A 20049-nucleotide genomic window follows, 5' to 3' on the forward strand; every position below is an offset into this window, starting at 1 on the left:
CCCGCATTGCCTCTATGAGGTGTGCAAGATTGCACTAAGTGCCACCCCACTGAGTTCGACGTGCGCTCGTCAAGTAGGATAACGAAGTCACTCAGACATGGAGGAATGTTAACATTGGTCATACAGGTCAATGTATAAATGAATGATGTAGGGAACACCAGCCCTTGATAAAGACCAGACAAGGTTCTCACCTGCCCAACTTAAATGCATACGAATTGTTTACTTTTAGTAAACCATGGCAGACTTTACTGGCAAAGACAAGAATTGAGATGCAGTTGTGACCCAATGGCACTTGAGCTTGCCTAGGCTTTTTTCCTAATGAACAAAAGCAATGATTGTGTCTGTGATACTTCACTCAGACTATCAGAATGAACGCAGGTTCCCTGCATGAGTGTACTGAATAAAACCCAGTTGCAGGTCTGCCCTCATCTTCCACTCTTCTCCTCCGACAACATCTGTTATTTAAGTGTATAAGTATCTACTGCACCTTGTAGCTGGAGTTAGGCTCACACTCATGTTGTAAAATGTCATCAATTTACTTGACCTCCTCGCACAACAATCAACACATAATGATATCGACAAGGGAACTCACCCAGTGCAATGATTGTAGGCGTTGATGGCAACTCGGCAAGCTTTTCAGTGATGCTTGTTCCCTCCTGGATGAGCAAAAATATCCCATGTACACAAAAGCACAAAGAGATATGTACAGTTGCGGCCATTCCAATATATAAATCAGAGATGCGATCCCTGCAATTCCGTTTTCCACCATGGTTCCTGGTCTATTGCAGGCTGTGTGCACCAAGTACAAATTACCTACCTAGGAGCCTTGAAACTTGGAACAATTTTAGAGCAAAGTAGAATGGATAGCGAGCACGCAAAAAAACCTGCTCACATTTTGATTCATTTTTCTCTTTGGATTACAGCAACATCATAGACAACTCTGAATGATTGCAGGTCAATATATCAATGTTAGTGGTGATAGTATTGCTTAAAATTATTTTGCATGTGCGACAGCAAGGGACAAAGTGAGCAACATCTTGCAACAACTCTGGCCTATTCCCATTCTTAGTGCCCTCCTCACTGCGTCGTAATGAGGCACTACAGCCAAAGTGACGAGAAACATTGTTCTGCAGTGCATTGCAAAAAACTAATGCTTTGTGCATGTGGAGCACTCTGATTGCACACAAACACTTTTTTTCCCATTGAGCCTGAAAAAGGCTAGTAAACCAAGTTTGTGCACTGTGGTTCACCATGCGTGCACCATGCCCCAACACAGTTTTTGTTGCATGAAGTCTCACTTTTCACAGCGCTACGTTCCTTCTCATTCACTCTGTGAACTTTATAGTCGGATGCTTGGGGACTTCACTCCCTATCCTAGTGGCTCTGATGAAACAATGGCACCTGCCCGCACTAACTGTTGGCTCAAGGGCAGTGTATTTTTTTTTTCAGAACATTTTTGTGACTACGACACAATGCGGATAACCAAAGTAAGTTCCACAAAAAAATTGAAAATTGCCTTTTTTTTACACTATCTTCAAATGCTGATACTTGTGACAAAGCGCGTGTTCCGGTGTAATTTTAATGAATAATGCTGCTGTACAAAGCCACCAAAATTACCTTAAAATGAAGCACAAAGGCAAAAGATATGCAAAGCTACACTATCCTCCTTTTAACTTGTGTCCAGCAATTCATGAATTAGGTATTTTTGGATGTTTAGCATATTTGTTCTGTCAAAAAATTTTGCTGCAGCGGTCACTAAATTCTCATACGGTAGCATTGCACTTGTTCTTTATGGGAAGAAAATACATCGATTAAGAAGTGTAAAAAAGTTAAGTCTGCTCAAAGTTCAGAAATTGTGAAATTAGAAGAAAACTGATTTCAGCAGTCAAAGTTTAATTTTCCTTTATACAAAAGCAGCTTTTTTCACAAAATTCAACTGAAAAAGCTATTGTTTTGTGCTAAAAACCTGCACAGCATTCAGTCGATCCCAGATATATTGAACTCGAAGGGGATCGCGATATATGTAGTTCAATATATCGATGAGTCGAAACACAAAATATGTGTATTTAAGGCATAAATTAGAGCATCTCAGACCTAAAAACAGTTTTTTGAAATCCTAACAAGCACTTAAAGAATGATTCTCTCACAATATGATAAAGAACAAGGCCTGAACATCTACTTTTGCAAGTTATCGCACTTCATTTCACTTGAAAATAGTCTGTAAACTTTTCTCTCTTTTTGCGTGCCACCAAGTTTCAGTTGTCCTCAATATCACTGGACCCTTCCAAGTAAGCAAATTCAGCTCATTCGGCCACAACAGCGCTGAGTGGCACTGAATGCCAATGTAAGCTCCGTAGAGCGTTGGTGGCGAAAGCAATAATTCCACGGCACCGTCAACATTGGGCATCATCTCGGCATCCATGCAGTCAGAACCAGCGACGTCGTCTTCTGCTCCAATGAAGCCGCTCGCTGTCCGAGATGGTGCCCGAAAACACTAACAAGGCATAGAATTTACTGAGGCATTGTACGCCCTTGACAGCAGTCATGACGCACTCAAAGTCGTCACCTGGCACAAAGCCCGCAAAGAAACAGTTCACGACTGTGCTTTACTTGAGGTCGCTCCTAGCACCAGCCATGATTTTTATCGCTACGAGCGTATCAATGTGTAGCGCCGACTTCCAAATGATGATTTATCAGTAACGAGGCGAGAAGTACACAGGTCCACAAGCCACAAAAGGCGATGCTGCCCACAAACGAGCAAGCTCCCACCGTCAGCATGTTGGTGATAGCGATGTCACTTGTGGCTTTGTCATTTTGTAACCGACAGCTGTTGCTTTGGTGCGGAAAGCTAGAAAAAAGCGTAGCCTCCGAAATGAGCGTTCTAAAACCGGAAGCACCAAAATACCTCATGAAGTTGCACATCTCGAAGGCCACGCTTTTCAGTCCCACATGCCATCATACACGATTGAATGCGAACATCGCAATGAGATCACTAAACTTCCTTAAGTCATTCCACTTCGTTTTGGTGCCCTCGGTCATCACCATGCCCCCACGTTAAAACCTGCAGATCGCACATCAAGCATACCGGTGCACTCACAAGTGCTGTGCAACGAGCTAGATCAGCAAGATGGAGTTTCAATGTTTCACTTTTCAGCACCCCCTTTTAGTCACTTGCACGCGAAAAGGGATCGGAACTTGTCGAATTGTGGCTATAAATGATCATTATTTGTTAGGAAAAATGCAATTTGTGGGCTTTAGCGTGGCTCAGAGTTCAATTTAGCGGATGTTCTGCTGTGCGTGAGTTCGATAGATGTGTACAGCAGTCCCGTATTTTTGCATGGGAAATTCAAGGGGATCTCTCAACTTTTTGATATAGCCAATAATTCGATATATCATAGTTTGATATACCCGGGATCGACTGTATTCTATAAAATCTAGAACCTAAAGCTGTTCTCAACAAACCAATACATCACTTTCTGAAAAGATGTTACTGTCCAGTTTTGTACTAACATAATGCAACAAAGTGAAACTTACTTCAAATACTTGGTAAAGGTAGTTCTTGTCTTCCTTAAAATGCGCGCAGAGGAATGGTAGCACAGCTACCTGGACTGCTTTTTCTCTTTGTCCTTCGTCTCTCACGCGCACCACCAGTTCCATAGTATGTTTCGTCGGCGCCTCCTCCATCATCTGAAATAATGCAGGCGCACAGGCCGCCATCCTCTCCTGGAAGATTTCCTGCAATTATTCCAAAAATCAAAGTAAATAACAGTTACTTGATAATAGATGAATTCATCTGTAGAGATATTAAAGTGAAAACTGATTGAAATGTAGAACTATATTACCACCCTACAATTGAGTGCAACAGCTGTGACACGCCAAAAAAAGAAGACAAAAAACAGACTGGTGGGGAATACCACCCTGAAACTACTGCACCAGCTTACTAGAACATGTTGTTGGCTAGTAGGTTCAGGCTGAAGAAAGGTAGGGACGTAAACCACATAGACAAGAAAAAAAGAAGTGGACGAGATAGAGCATTGATTGCAACAGATTTTGTTTGCAAAATAAAAAAGGCTCCTTTTGTTTTTGTAAACACCAAAGCATATGAGCAGGAAAATGGCGTGCACTCCACGATTATGACATCACTATAAAAAAAAAAAGGGGTTCAGCGGCAAATCGCTGTCACAACCAGACTCCCTTTCACAGTTATCTCCAACATCAGCAGGGGGTGTGCTACTGTGCTCTTGATCTGAACTGGATTCAATTTCAGGTACTTCCGTGCACTGTGTTGCAGTTTTGCCCCGGTGATACCTTGAAACATGTGTTCTGAAGGAACCTGCTGACCTCAGCACACTACCACAACCCACAAAAGGACACATAACAGCATCAATTCCACTCTCCAGATGGGCAGCTATGTGACCAAGAAGCTCCGTGCGAGTAGGCACACTCGCCCCGCATGACAACACAGAGCAGACAAACGCATCATCAGTCTGTTTGCTGCATCGCTTCTTGTGATGTCTGAAGACGTGACTTCTTAGGCTCTGATAGTTTTTAAACAAAGCTCCACAAGGCTCACAAGGGCAAAGGGCACCGCCCAACACACTGCTGTGATAGTGGTAGTGCTCGAAGTAGTCGGTCAATGTTGAAAATGTCTGTGCGCAATGCCGGCAAGTGGGCATTCTTCATTGATGTTATGGCTGCAATGAAGGTAGAGCACTTATTTTGCTAAATTACATTCACTGGCTTGTGCACTTTTTCAGACCGCCCAATTTTATAATAAAAACACTGCTACAATGGTAATAATACCTTACAGTCTACAATAGTAGAATCATTCCAATATCTGGTTAGCATGTCAGGTTATGTTCAATTTCATATGAACATTAGCCAATGCTTTTTAAGCAGTCCTCTATATAAGAGCACAGTGAATATAAATATTCTTGACCTGCTACAAATGTTTAAACTAAGTTGAAGCAGGCGGCGCAAGGAAAAGAAATAATGACGGAGACTGTAACATTAACTGCACAAATTCTACAGAAAACTGCACCCATACTTGCGCAACTTGGGTCTCTTAAAAGGCTATTCCTGAATGTGCAGTCAAAAGTGAGCTTAGCATATGCTCCAACATTACACATGTTCACAACTTAAGTAATGCTATCCATTATATCGCTAATGTTGACAACAGATGTTCATATCTTGCACATATGTGAAAGCAGCTTCAGCCTCTCAAGTGCAGCCAGGTCCAATATTGAATACAATTACTTTAAAATTTTAGCTTGAAACATAATTACTTTAAACAATTACTTAAAGCTTTTTGTGATATATTGACTAATCAAACAGTTGATACCAAGTATGAATTGCACCGTAGCCTGCCAGTAGTACGCGCAAGAGATGGAAATGGGTGGCTTCAAGATAGGGCACCCAAAACTTCGCATATGCGATCGCTTGATTCTGTTGCCATACACCAACTTCTTGGGTACACACAAGGACTCCCATGCTGGATTAGCTGCAGTTAAGCAGTAGTATGGCTAAGTGACGTGCAAATTCGCAATGTTGTCGGGTGTAAGCAATGTGTCGTGCAATTCCAAAGAAATGAACTGCTGAGCACGCAAATCAATAGACACAACAGAACATGCATGCGAAATGCGAGCGCCAATCGTACCTCACGGCTGTCACTCAAATTCCGCCAAGTACGGCAAAATAAGTTTACACACAGCCAAGTGACAGTTGCTGCCCCTGTCGTCTCCTACACCTATTTTTGTAGTAATGGACGTATGACTTGCAAGCGATGCAGGCATGGAAAACACGAGTGCTTTGTCTGCGCTCGATAAGACGACAAAGACACGTACACGCCTGGTGTGTACGTGACAGCAGACTCCTGCTGATCCGGCTTACAAGTGCACCTTATAACAGCCATGTGCATGGGCACCGAGGAGATCACTAATGAGTGCGTGCACAAACTGACCTGTGACATCCTCAAACTACAAAGATGCAACTCAACAGCAGGCTTCACCACAATAATACAATTAAGTGACACTAACAAAGGAAAAATGCCGTTATTGCTGAGTGCAAGCAATGCTTCATATAATTCCGAAGAATTAAACTGTTCACTGTACTGCTTCCTGCATGCGCAACTCAATAAAGGTGCAACACAGCGTGCGAGCACTATGGTCGTACCTCATAGCCGACACTAAAAATCCACAAAATGCACTGAAATATGCCTACGCACAGTAATGTTACCGTTGCTACCCCTACTGTTTTCTGTGCCTAATTTAGTAATAAGGTATGTATGAGCGATGCAAGCATGGCAAACACGTGTTTCATTATTCACCTTATAATAGCGACAGACATGTTACATGCCTAGCTCGTATGAGCTGTGGCATGCGAGTGCACCTTATAACTGTTTATAAGATAGGTAATGATCGATAACGGTGAAATAAATGCCTACCTGATTGTGATGTGTGCCAGGTGATGGACTTCGCAGGAAGGTGAGAGAGCTCTGACAATAGCCGCCTGCCTTGACCACGTAGGGTGCCAGAGACCACTGAGCTGAACAAGTGAAGAGTGCGCCAAAAAACTTGACAAGTGAGGAACCAAACAAATGAACTGCTAGCACTACTTGGTCCTGAGCACGTAAATCAATAACAAGATGCAACACAACCTGCATGCAAAATGCGAGCACCAATCGTACCTCACGGCTGTCACTCAAATTCCGCCAAGTACGGCAAAATAAGTTTACACACAGCCAAGTGACAGTTGCTGCCCCTGTCGTCTCCTACACCTATTTTTGTAGTAATGGACGTATGACTTGCAAGCGATGCAGGCATGGAAAACACGAGTGCTTTGTCTGCGCTCGATAAGACGACAAAGACACGTACACGCCTGGTGTGTACGTGACAGCAGACTCCTGCTGATCCGGCTTACAAGTGCACCTTATAACAGCCATGTGCATGGGCACCGAGGAGATCACTAATGAGTGCGTGCACAAACAGACCTGTGACATCCTCAAACTACAAAGATGCAACTCAACAGCAGGCTTCACCACAATAATACAATTAAGTGACACTAACAAAGGAAAAATGCCGTTATTGCTGAGTGCAAGCAATGCTTCATATAATTCCGAAGAATTAAACTGTTCACTGTACTGCTTCCTGCATGCGCAACTCAATAAAGGTGCAACACAGCGTGCGAGCACTATGGTCGTACCTCATAGCCGACACTAAAAATCCACAAAATGCACTGAAATATGCCTACGCACAGTAATGTTACCGTTGCTACCCCTACTGTTTTCTGTGCCTAATTTAGTAATAAGGTATGTATGAGCGATGCAAGCATGGCAAACACGTGTTTCATTATTCACCTTATAATAGCGACAGACATGTTACATGCCTAGCTCGTATGAGCTGTGGCATGCGAGTGCACCTTATAACTGTTTATAAGATAGGTAATGATCGATAACGGTGAAATAAATGCCTACCTGATTGTGATGTGTGCCAGGTGATGGACTTCGCAGGAAGGTGAGAGAGCTCTGACAATAGCCGCCTGCCTTGACCACGTAGGGTGCCAGAGACCACTGAGCTGAACAAGTGAAGAGTGCGCCAAAAAACTTGACAAGTGAGGAACCAAACAAATGAACTGCTAGCACTACTTGGTCCTGAGCACGTAAATCAATAACAAGATGCAACACAACCTGCATGCAAAATGCGAGCACCAATCGTACCTCACGGCTGTCACTCAGATTCCGCCAAATATGGCAAAATAAGTTTACACACAGCCAAGTGATAGTTCCTGCCCCTGTCGTCTCCTACACCTATTTTTGTAGTAATGAACGTATGACTTGCAAGCGGTGCAGGCATGGAAAACACGTGTGCTTTGTCTGTTGCACTCAAAGGTGGTGTGGTGTCCATGTCGAACGCGGACAGCATCATGGGCACTTCGGCATTGGGGTCACTAGTAGCCGGCGTTGCGCCCGCGCCAGTGTTGGGTCGGCGCGGGTGCTTTGTTAGGCCTAGCCTTGAACGTACCCCGGGCGCGTCCTCGTTGTGGGGTTTTTTTCGCTTCTGTGCTTTAAGTCCCGAAGATTTTGGTTGCAAAAGAGTCTTAGCAGCTTTACTGACCTTGCGCACAGGAATCTTGGAGGCAGGAAGAGAAGTTCCGGGGCAATCCGGCGTTTTTGTGGGAGCAGATGCAGCCGTGACTGATGTACACGACGCTCGTAGCGCCCTCTTAGGCTACGAAGGGAGGCGCTCAGCTGAAACGGCACCGGCGGGTGGTGCGGCTTTTAATCGAACTCGCGACGCTCCCTTTGGGGCAAACTGACTACTTTAGCGCCTGCCTACAATTTGTTTTTGTATTCTAGCCGACACCACGATGCACCGATGCTATCTTGCACCCATTCTATTGGGCAGTGATGGCCGGACACACCGCAGCAGTCGTGTTATTTTGTGTGACCATCAACGCATTTTTTTTTCTTTTGGCCTGTTGTGGTTGGGAAGAGCTATGGTGGTGCAAAAAATTTATCGGTTATTCAGGAAAAGTGGTGTAAAGGGAAATAGTTCTGAAGAATCGATGTTCTCGTCGCAGGTAGTGAGAACCATTCAACAACCGATGAATTCTTCGGTGACGAAGTGAAGTCGCCGTCGGTGTTCACCGAGTAGACTCATGAATTCATAAAAAGAACAAACGTTTCCCCGAGCCTTCCAAATTTTATTATTGGGCTTGAGCTTGCATGGTAGGCTTGACGGTGCGAAACAGCGTGAAAACAACGAGTTCATACAAAGAAACAGCAAACCGCACCCTTTTAAAATACACTTCATTACTGTGTTTCATTGACTGCGTGTTAATTGGTGTGCCAACTATACAACGCAGCTACGATTATAGGATTGCTCTCACTAAACAAGTCAAGGCTTGCAAGCACGAAAAAAAAAAGGAACGAAAATAGGAGAACATGTACACTGTCTCTTCTTCTGTGTGTCGTGCATTCTCACGATGTGACGAAAAAAAAAAAAACGTAAACTATTATGCACACCATCAAGATTCACATATATGCAGGGATTCTTGGACGGGTATGTTTTTTTTTCACTATCTTTTGTCAATAAAGTCTCATAGACGCAGTACAAGTACCTGTTCGCTTTCAATCTTGCAAGATTGAAAACGAAGTGCAGCGCCTTTCGACGATATATATATATATATATATATATATATATATATATATATATATATATATATATATATATATATATATATATATATATATATATCGGAAGCGAAAAAGCACGACGTACGCCGAAACACCTTTACTAATTACAAATGTTTCGGCTGATGGGCCAGCCTTCGTCAGTGTGACCACACTAACGAAGGCTGGCCCACCATATCGTCTCGCTTTATAACTTTTTATGGCAACCCGACTTCGCTACTAATAGTAAATTTAGCTTCCCTTGCGGTGAAGTATCATAATGCTGTAATTATCCTCTTCCTTAATCGGTAAAAACTCTGAAACGTTCTCTTTTTCTTTTTTACCGCTGCTATCCTTCTCCGCCTCTCCGAATATATATATGTATCCATACTGGCACTTTCCAGTGATCCTGCATGCAGCTCTTTTTCTCCATTGTGAGTTAATGAACAGTTTCTCTTCCTCATTCTCTCGTATTTCTTAGTCTATCTTCGAACCCAATGTTGCTCTAAGCTTAATTTCCTCATCAAAGCCTGCCCAGTTATCACACTTTCCGTCTTCGTTTTCTGACTTTCCATGAGCGTACAATGCGAATCTGCGCATTCCTTACACACTGTGGGACGCCTCATCTTAGTCGGCGACTGCAGCGTTGCCGCTGTATGTATACGTTAGCCACCCGCCACGATAGCTCTCTCAAGGCATTGTCCATGGCTATCGCTTAATTTTCTGTTCTAGTTCACTGTATCATTGTCGAACGGGGGGAATGGTCAAAGTTCAGCCAGTATGTCGCCGACAGCTCTCTCAAGGCATTGCCCATGGCTGTCGCTTAACTTTCTGTTCTAGTTCACTGTATCATTGTCGAACGGGGGGAATGGTCAAAGTTCAGCCAGTATGTCGCCGTGCACACAAATCACGGAAGCGTGTTCTTGAAGTACAGAAGACATACGTTTTTCTGGTGTTTTACGGAAGGAGCGAAAGAACGGAAACATCGACTGCTGCTTTACGGCAACTCCTGCTGTTTCCCATAAACCGCAGCACAGTTTGTGCTTTAAACGTCCAGTCTCGCTATTTTTCAGGAAACAGATGTTACTCTGTAGTTTCTACGGTCTGCTCCGACGTTAAAACACGGATATTTTTTACAGTGTATGCATGACATTCGTATGACTTTTCCTCCGAAACAGTTTCAAGCACAGGTGTGGCTCTGTAGCAGAGCAACTAAATACCCGCAGATACCAAGTTTCATTTCCATTTGAATCAAATATTTTGATTATTTCTTTATCTGCTCACAATATATCTGAAATTTTCGCTCATGGACAACGCTTACCTTTTGATCACAGCCAATGACGCCGACCACTAATTTCCTGCGAAACGAACTTTAACGCTGCCGCGTTAAGACTTCTTCCAAGTACTCTTAGCGACCGCGCCCGTCAGTTTGGCAGCAGTGTATTATGTAGCAACGTAACACGCAAAGAAAAATATTCAACGCTTACCCATAAAAATGCAGGAAAGACAGGAGCATGCGTTGCTCGAGCACGACGGGGAGTTTACGATCAAAGCATCGGCGACTATGCAGGTATTTCGAGGGCAAAATATTATGGCGTTGCTGTAGTGACATGCGCCGTGCATAATCAGCGCAGAGCAGTCCTGATCAGACTATCTGTTGTGGCATCAGCTGAGGAAGCAAACAACTTCAGTGCTTGGAGTGCTTAGGCAGGAGAGCATTATGTGGGCGGCATAAGCACGAACGTCACGTGCTCCGCTTTGGCTGCTTCGATTGGGTCATGACCATGCCACAGTGTCCATTGCACAGGGTTTGTGGAATGATAATAAGTTGTAAGCGCCACTTGTGGTTGTCGTTGAGTGTTTTTTTACTTTGTGTGCATGTTATTTGCGGGCAAAGTATTTCATTAAGCAAGTACCAACTAGGCCAACAATGAGCATTGCTAATAATGTCCTTGAAGAAATAGTATATCGAAAAAAATAAGTGTATAATTAAGGGCTCGTTCTATTTGTTAGACAAAATAATAATGAGAAATAACAGAAAATATTGGCAAGGAAAGTATAGGGAATGTAACTAGCAGTAAATGTAATGTAAATGGGAAAAAAGAAATGTGGACGAAAAGATAACTTGCCGCGGGCAGGAACCAATTGCTGTAGTTTTTTTGCCTGCCGACAGCAAGCTCTTTTTGGGGGCGAAACTCTTAAAGGGATGGGTCTGTCCCTTCAAGCTCATGGTACGTGACCACCTAGTTTGATGACTCACTCAGCAGGTGTGGGCGAACTAACGGACAGACAAACAGTCATTATATTGACTACAAATTAACGTGAATAAAAGTAATTCATACGATAACTAACCATAGTAAATATATAAACGTTTTTTTAAGGTAAACTATTGCTGCACTTAAGGACACAATTAGCCAGTTCAAGTGTTATTCGTTTTGTTTCGTAAATGTAAGCACAAACGGCATAAAAAACGGTCTTGTGGCTGAAGCCCAAAGTCTAAGCACCAAAGGTAAGTATGTTGCCACTTTTGCGGGTACTACGAATACCAGTGGCCATACCTTAGTCTCTGCACTGCAGAGACTAAGGTATGGCCACTGGTATTTAGAGTGGATCAACTAGCACCGCATTCACCTCAGTACCATAATTGCTGGCGATTAGTTAACAGTGTAGGTGGATGCTAATCAGGCCCACGCAGCTGCAAATGCAAGGAAGATCATGCCAAAAAAAAAAGAATCCCAGCATATCCACGGAGTGATTGATGATGAGTGGGCGAAGCTTCGGAGCGTTTTGTCAGTAAACCATGAATCGTTCTAAAACTCTCTAATAACGCCATCGTTTTTCCAAGTTTTCAGAGGCTGTTTAGGCGCACTTTAAAGCTACGCTTAGAAACAAATGCGACATGTGAAAACTAGAACGCCAGCGCACGCAATAATTTTCTGTGTAGTATTTTAGCTTCTTGATTTACAGTAATGCATGAACTTTGCACGTCCAACATTGAGTGCGAGATAACTTCATAGTTTTTTTGTACTCATTTTGCAGCACGGGATGACGTTCGAGGCAATCAACGCCATGCCCCTACTCGAAGCTACGGTGAAGGAGTCCCTGCGGATGTATACACCTGACTCATTGTAAGTACGAAGTTTAACATTATTTCGTATAATCCAAGGGATATTCAAAGTACCTAAAGACGAGTACATACGCCTTCCCGGAAAACGTAGCACTAGATTGAATCATGATGCCCCCATTGAACCTTTCAGTGCTCGCACTGACATCTTTCGGTGGTCATTTTTTCCGGATGCTATAGAAAAATGGAATTCTTTACCCCAACATCTTATTATTAGTACCGATGTGCACACTTTTGACAGAGACATTGATGCTTATTTTGGTAATGGTTGAAGTACTGCCCATTCTGTTTTGCTGTATTGATTGCTTAGTGGTTTTTTTAGGTGTTCTGTTTGTACTCATATTCTACTCCCTCTCTGTTATGACCCTCAAGCGAGGGTTGACAGTATTATGAAATAATAATAATAATAATAATAATAATAATAATAATAATATTAATAATAATAATAATAATAATAATAATAATAATAACAGCCGGTGCATGCTTTGTTTCTTTTTGCGTACAGCAACTGTCAGTTTCTCAGCACTATAAAAGATATTTTGCATTGTAAGTATAGAAATCTAACAATCAGATGGTTTGCTTCAGTGAATTCTTGGCCGCCGACGAATTTAACGTCTCGTTACGGATAGAAAAAGTTCTTTCAGAATATCCGATGCCTTTGTAAGAAATCCATTTGTACAGCCCTCGTAAATGGGCAGAAAAACCTTAATGCAAACTTTTCACTAGTACAACTAAAAGTCGTCACATTTCGAGAAGTCCAATTGATTGATAAGTGGGGTTCATTACCACCAAATGATTATGAGGGATGCCGTAAAGAAGGGCTCTGGATATTTCGACCACCTGGGGTTCTTTAACGTACACCCAAATCTGAGCACACGGGCATACAGGATTTTCACCTCCATCGAAACTGCAATCCCCTCTGGCGGGATTCAATCCCGCGACCTGTGAGTCAGCAGCCGAGTACCTTAGTCACTAGACCACCACGGCGAGGGGTCCGTCAAGCCCAAGCTGCTACGATTATACATTTCTTAGCTCTTCTCATTTGCAGGTATTTTAATACGCACCGAACATTGCCGTAGGACTATATTTTTTTCGCGACTGCTTTATTGAAGAAGAACCATAATAATCCGAGCAAGACTTTTTGTTTCATGCCTTTAACAAATGCAATCATATCCCTCCAGGCAATTGTTTTAACAAGCTGGACAACGCTGTTACTCAGAGATTTGATCAAGGCTAACGTCTTTATTCGCCACCGTAAGAATAATCCGAAATTCCTTCTAATGAGATTATCGATAAGTGGAGCGGTGAAAACTATAAACATTTGATTTTTTGCTAACACTGCTGCCTCAGCAAGAATCGATCCATGATTAGGATTAGGATAATTAGGATTGATTAGGATTCTTGTTTGTTGCGATCACGATCGCAAAAAACAAGAAATACTTAAGAAAAAACATACCCACTCAGCGTTCTGTGCGTGTGTTTCTTCTTGATTGTTTCGTCTTTTTGCGCTGGTAAATCTGTCTTGATTTTTCAAACTTCAAAATCTTAGTAGTTTTTTCAGCCGCACTCATTTAGTCACATTCTCAAACAGTTGTTTTGTGTTCCCAATACATACTTGATCCTTCCACAATTTCTCGCTGCAGAGTGTTCAGTTACGAAGCCCACCATATGTGACGGATCAAATTTCATTGAGTCTCACATCAAGTCGAAGTAAATATCACCGGTTGTTATCTTCTCCTCTTCAGCTTGACGAGGCGCTGCAACCAGGAAACGACACTGCACGGGATAGATTTCAAGCCCGGGATGTGCATCGAGATACCGTTAACAGGCGTTCATTACAACCCGGAATTCTTTCCGGATCCTTACACATTTAAACCGGAAAGGTAGGTTGTTTTCTAATATTAAGGCGAAAGCCTTGAATGGTCCATCAAGTGCCAAATTTGACAGTCGACGCCCCGCGGCGTTGGGAACGAGTAAGACAAAGCGTCTTCACGTGATAACATCACCCTATGATGTCGTCATGTTGACGTCGCTGATCACCAAAGTTTGTAACGTCGTCATGACGTCATACTCGTTGATGGCTTCATACAAAGCACCATAGCTTGGACAAAGGTATTTAGATCTCGGAGGCCCTGCAAAACCAGGCGAGGTGCCTCTAATCTTGGAGGAAGTACATAACTACGTTAGCTGCAGAAAGGTTTTTAAGGGTGGCAGGACAGGATAGATACGTGAACTGAGGAAAATAAAAGACGATGGCTTTAGTCTTTGAGTCGTCTTAAACAAATGAATACGAGTCCCTACGATATATATATATATATATATATATATATATATATATATATATATATATATATATATATATATATATATATATATATATATATATATATATATATATATATATATATATATGAAAACGCTAAGTGGGAAACCGTTGAAAAGCGTTCGGAACAGGTTGTTGACTTTTGAGCGCTCTTCTTTTCTTATTTTATTACAAATGTTTTCTGTTTCGTTTACCACCCGATGCCTGTTCTGGACCTTTTCTGTGATTTACTTTTGAAAATCATTGGTAAGACTACTGCATGCTTTCAACACACTCGAAATATTATTATGCCGCAGCTGCATACAGTGGCTTGCAGTAAAAGCGACTGATTTCTATGCTGGTGTTAGCGGCAATCTATTTCTACAGTTGCGAAGGTGCTGACAAAATCTTTGACTGTAGTCCGACCTAGACTTATGACATTGACGTTTATAATAAAAAATCTGATTCACATAGCTGCGGTAGATAAAAACAAACAGAAATGGTTGTTCTAATATCTTGATGAATAATAATTAAAGTTTTTTAACTTAGGGTAGTAGTTTCTTCTCAACGAAACGAGCATTCATAGGAGGGTTCAATAGGAAATATTCCTAAAAAAGAAATCGGCAGAGTTGCGAAATTTTCTCTGAAGTGTTGAAAGAGTATCGCTAAGGTTTTTCATCCACTTACTAAAAAATATATTACTTATTTATTTTATTATTTATTAGAATACCCTCAGGGCCCGTAGGGCCTTACAGAGGGGGTGGGTACAACATATATAAAACACAAGAAAAAAAGACAAACTAAAGAAACAAGTATCAGATGCGCAAATCAGGAAGGCAACATAAGTCAACTAAAAATGTATAAGAATTCAAGCACATACAAGACAAAGATAGATAATGGAAACTGCGTATAGTTACAAGCATTGCTGAGAAATTGCAGTCTTGAATAACAAAGGGTCTGTTATTGATACAACGGAAGAGGGAAGGTGGTTCCAATCGGCGGTTGTTTTCGGTAAGAAGGCTGCTGAAAAGAATTTGGTGCGGCAAAACGGAATGGCAACCTTATGCTGATGATCAATGCGCGATGAGTGGTATGACGGTTGTGAAATGAGGTCTCGCTTCATTGATGGATTGTGAAAAAATATCTTGTGAAAAAAAATGCAGTCGCGCCAGTTTCCTCCGGACAGTTAAATTGGGTAGGTCAAGGTTAGATTTCATTTCTGATATGCTAGCAGTACGAGAATAATTAGAACAAATGAACCGAACTGAGCGGTTCTGAACAGATTCTAACGCGTTAATTAAATTTTGCTGCACGGGATCCCATATAGCGGACGCGTACTCAAGCTTTGGGCGAATTAGTGATCGGTATAATAGATTGAATTACTGATTGAAGTTTGTTCACAGGATAGACACAAAAGGAACAGGAGTGTGCCACACCACTCCTGACAATAAAAAATGTACGACAGATATCATGGGATTCAGTTCTGTCTCTCTCTTGTGCCCTCCGCGTCCCTTTTCTGCCACAGACTTCTCTTCTACCTAAGTGAGCAGCTAGCACTGGCAATCATGCCTAAGCATTGTGTCCACAACGCAGGTTCCTGCCGGAAAACAAGGACTTACTCAAGCCGTACACTTTCCTGGCTTTCGGCGCGGGACCCCGGAACTGCATAGGATTACGCGTTGCTCTCGTTCAGGCTAAGAGTGTGCTCGCCTGTTTGCTGAGGGACGTCCGCTTTGAGCGGTGCGACGAGACAGCGGTGAGTTCTGCGTGTGGTACCACAGCCATTTCGGCACGCAAGAGCAAAGTAAAAAGCCGAAGAAAAAATATATGAAATTTTCACTAAGCCACGAAAGCGGTGGAACAGCAATACTGGACGATTTTGAAGATTGAGCTTCTTGTTTCTGGGCCTTAGCTTAGTGATGCAGGAGTTCCTTAGATGATGCAGGAGGTCGTTGGTAGGGTTTAGCTAGCTGGTGCCAAGTTGTTTTTACGTTGATTTTCATCGCATAGAGGTTGGAGTTAAACCACAGGCAATGACAAACACGACACGGCCACGTCATCGTTGGTATAAACTTCCCATCGATTCGAGGTCTTCTCGCAGCCACGGTTGCCTTTTTCGTTCCATAGTGTTCTCTCGTTGTATGAACTCAAGATCTTCGACTCGCCTCTGCCGCTTCGCAGTCATCTATTGGGCTGTTGCCTTCTTCATTTCATCGCACCAGTGATGAGTAGCAGGACCTACCCAATTTCTGTGGCATATACCCATTATTGATGACAATTTTTTACAGTTCGCTTAAATTTCTGAGGCACATGGCTAAGCGTCGCGTTCATTTTTAGTGGACCAGTCGGTATTCACTCCGATGCTGTGGACTACATTCATTAATGATTACGATAGTTTCTTGGTACTAAGTGCCCAAGGAGAGCTTTGCTAAGGGGCTTCGCGCCAACCTCGACCACATATCTGGGAATGTCCCACAGCGACACACACCGTCAAACATGGCGCTGATACTACATTTAGGATAACACCACCAGAGCGGTGGAAGGTTAGGCTGCTCGGCGCGGGCCCGGATGACCAACTCTGGGCAGAAACGGCCAAGACCCAAGGTCTAGCCACCACCTGAGAAAGGGGGGCTCCGGGTAGAGCTAGTCTCCTGGGCCCCGCCTCCCTTGACCCCCGCAAGGATAAAAATATCATTTTGTCTCTCTCTCGTTGGTAAAACTTTGACACAAGCCATGGATAACTATTGTAATCGTCAAAACGCTCTGTGTTTTTGGAGAAGCAAAGAAATTTAATGGACACATGAGCATTTCTTGCAACTTAAGCTGCTGGAACTGTAAGAAGTGACTGAGGATACGGGATTGCTAAAGTGGTTGCTTGGGCATGTCGGTACAACGTATTGGGGATACGGGGTGCCTATGTCACTCTAAAAATAGCGGCATAGTCTTTGCAAAAAGGCACACAAATGACAGCGCTGGCTTTCAGCTAATATTGATCGCTTGCTGAATACCGAATATCAATGCATGCCAGGAAACAAGGGATGACGACGTCATTGAAAGGGATAGCGTATAACTTGCTGCTACCAGACAAAACAGAAGTTTAAGGCAAGATTGAGATCTCAATTGATGTGAAGTCTTTGAACAGAGAATCTCGCTAGAGCCAACATTCCTATAAGGTGCCTTGAAGAACTCTTATTGAAGCAATGGCCCCAGGAATATTTTCTGTTAAGTGTAATGATGAAAAAAAAAACGACAGCGGAGCTTTGGCTCTCGCGGTATAGGCCAGAACGAAGGAGAGGAAGACGATGGGAAAATAGAACAACCGGCCTGCAGCCATATTCATTTGATTGTGACCGGGTGAGATAAGCTCGATTGTCTGGTCTACTCAAAATTTCTGTCTTCCACTGTAGTATTACCTCACCTTTTCTCTTCTTGATTCAATCTTTAATTATTTGTTTAGTTTAATATTCCTTTTTAGTTAATGATTATTTTCTATTACATCATTAGTTTTTTGATTAAGGATAAACCTTTTAATATATATCATTTAGGATACTTCTAGATTTCATGGCCAATCCCCCATAGTGGGTATGTGCCAGTGCGAAGGGGCAACAACAACAACAACAGCAATGGTGCTGTCTCGGTCTCTCTTATTCCATTACATAACTGATCCGTCACTTTCTCCTGCCACACAGCATTTGTTAACAGACGAACCCTCTCCTTCATCATATGAGTGATATTTAACTAGAGTCAGTCAGAATAACCAATTTGTGTGTTAGAAGAGAGGGGAGGGAAATCTTTAGACGGGTTGTGACAACTCTCCTGACTTTAAGCACACCATACATTCATTTGAAAAATACTCCGCAGGAGCTAACTGCGACGATCATCGTAAGCGAGTAGCTGAGATATTGCAGAAAGCTGCTCGCTTTAATATATAAACGATACGTTTTCAAAACCGTAACCTTCGACTATAATATTTAGGTAGCATTTATCAGTGCTATGCCTTTTCATCTATATAACATCGAAATGATAGTTGATCTGAAAACGACTCATCTTCGTGAGATACACAGGTTTTCTTCGCACGTTATTACAAAACACAAGTGTTCAAACGACTGGACATATGAAATGTAAAGTATTTTTGGTGTACTTTTGCGACACATCTGTAAAAAATGCTTCTCATCTATTTGAATCAGTCTTTATTCTCTATTTTTCCTTATAAAAATAAAATGAAAGACACATCAAACTCATTCGAGCAAATCTGTTGTATAGCATCGTAGGTTTCTTACTTACCAATATTGTGCTTATTATAGATTCTACTTTCAAGTTAGCGAGAGGCACATCCAAATCATTGAATTGATTAAACAAGCTTTACTTCAATCATTCTAAGAAGTAAGCACACTAAACTCCGTTCTCCTTAATTACAGGTACCTGTCAAGTTTGTTCCCCAGCGGCTTCTCTTGGAACCAAACCCAGCGGTGAAGCTACGCGTCATACCACGTAGTTCAACCGTGCAAGTATAGCCGTACTTGAGTAAACATAGGATCATTTGCTAAGATGTGTTCGAGGTGCAGTTGCCTATGGCTTCATAACTGATGCACGCCATTAGTCCCCTCCCAGCCTTTCACTCATTTTATTCTCTCTATCTCTGGCAATGTATCAAAACGTTCTTCAACAGTGTCCACAAGCGCATGTGTTCGGGTCTCTGAATGTAAAGGGACTTTTCATAGCGTCTCCATAGTGCACCTCATAAATTAATACGCCAATGCAAAAGGTAATTTTGAACAGTGTGTATTTTCCAGCTCAAAAGATTACTGGCGTGAATGAAAGTTAATGTTTTCCGCTCAGCAGCGCAGTCACAAGTGTAAAATTTGCTGGGGTAGTCTCGTGGTGCATAACATACGTACGGGGGGGGGAGGGGGTCAAAAGTATTCAGGCCACTGTTTCATGTAATTCTATGGAAGTGTGGCCCGCGAAATTTCGACCAGGCCTGCACGTTGTGCCGTTGAATTGCGTCAATCAATGTTTAGTGTTCTCTGTATAGCTTAATTGCCATGGCTGACCTCAGATTATCGAAAGTATAAGTGAAGAAGGTCAAGTCAATCCCAGTCATGAAGATTACCATATCCGTATATGGTTACCCAAATAATAATAATAATAATAATAATAATAATAATAATAATAATAATAATAATAATAATAATACGACGTTTTTTCATCATCTCTATGCATTGCTTCTGTTACCTTCTTCCGCAACAATTTGCATATGAGAAGATCCATTGGTTATGCTTTATCTTGTTATGAAGACACTAAGAAAAAGACCACAGCCAGTTACGGAGAAGTATATTGCACTTCATCAAGGTATCTTCTGAGCAACACAGCCATAGAGCAAGACAAGCGAACTTTTTAATGATGACAGTAGCACATGTCAAATAAAGCGTTTGTAGATGCGGGGCTATATAT

At 42.3% G+C, this 20049-nt stretch overlaps 2 protein-coding genes across 2 annotated transcripts; one reads left to right on the forward strand and one right to left on the reverse strand.

The window, feature by feature from the left end:
- Positions 1-364: 364 nt before the first annotated feature.
- Positions 365-11470, reverse strand: LOC142802822 (uncharacterized). Its single transcript, XM_075887873.1, has 6 exons — positions 11465-11470; positions 8112-8245; positions 7472-7572; positions 6443-6543; positions 3535-3735; positions 365-656 (listed from the first exon to the last, which is right to left on the reverse strand). Exons 1-6 carry the CDS (start codon positions 11468-11470, stop codon positions 531-533), a joined length of 669 nt encoding a protein of 222 aa, XP_075743988.1. The 3' UTR covers positions 365-530.
- Positions 11471-11904: 434 nt separating this feature from the next.
- Positions 11905-20034, forward strand: LOC142803767 (cytochrome P450 3A19-like). The gene is made up of 4 exons (XM_075889727.1): positions 11905-12297; positions 14039-14176; positions 16189-16351; positions 19014-20034. The coding sequence occupies exons 1-4, from the start codon at positions 12215-12217 to the stop codon at positions 19107-19109; spliced, it is 480 nt and encodes a 159-aa protein (XP_075745842.1). The 5' UTR covers positions 11905-12214; the 3' UTR covers positions 19110-20034.
- Positions 20035-20049: the final 15 nt, after the last annotated feature.

This window comes from Rhipicephalus microplus, chromosome 3 (genome assembly GCF_043290135.1).
Source record: "Rhipicephalus microplus isolate Deutch F79 chromosome 3, USDA_Rmic, whole genome shotgun sequence".
Classification (NCBI taxonomy): Eukaryota; Metazoa; Arthropoda; class Arachnida; order Ixodida; family Ixodidae; genus Rhipicephalus; species Rhipicephalus microplus.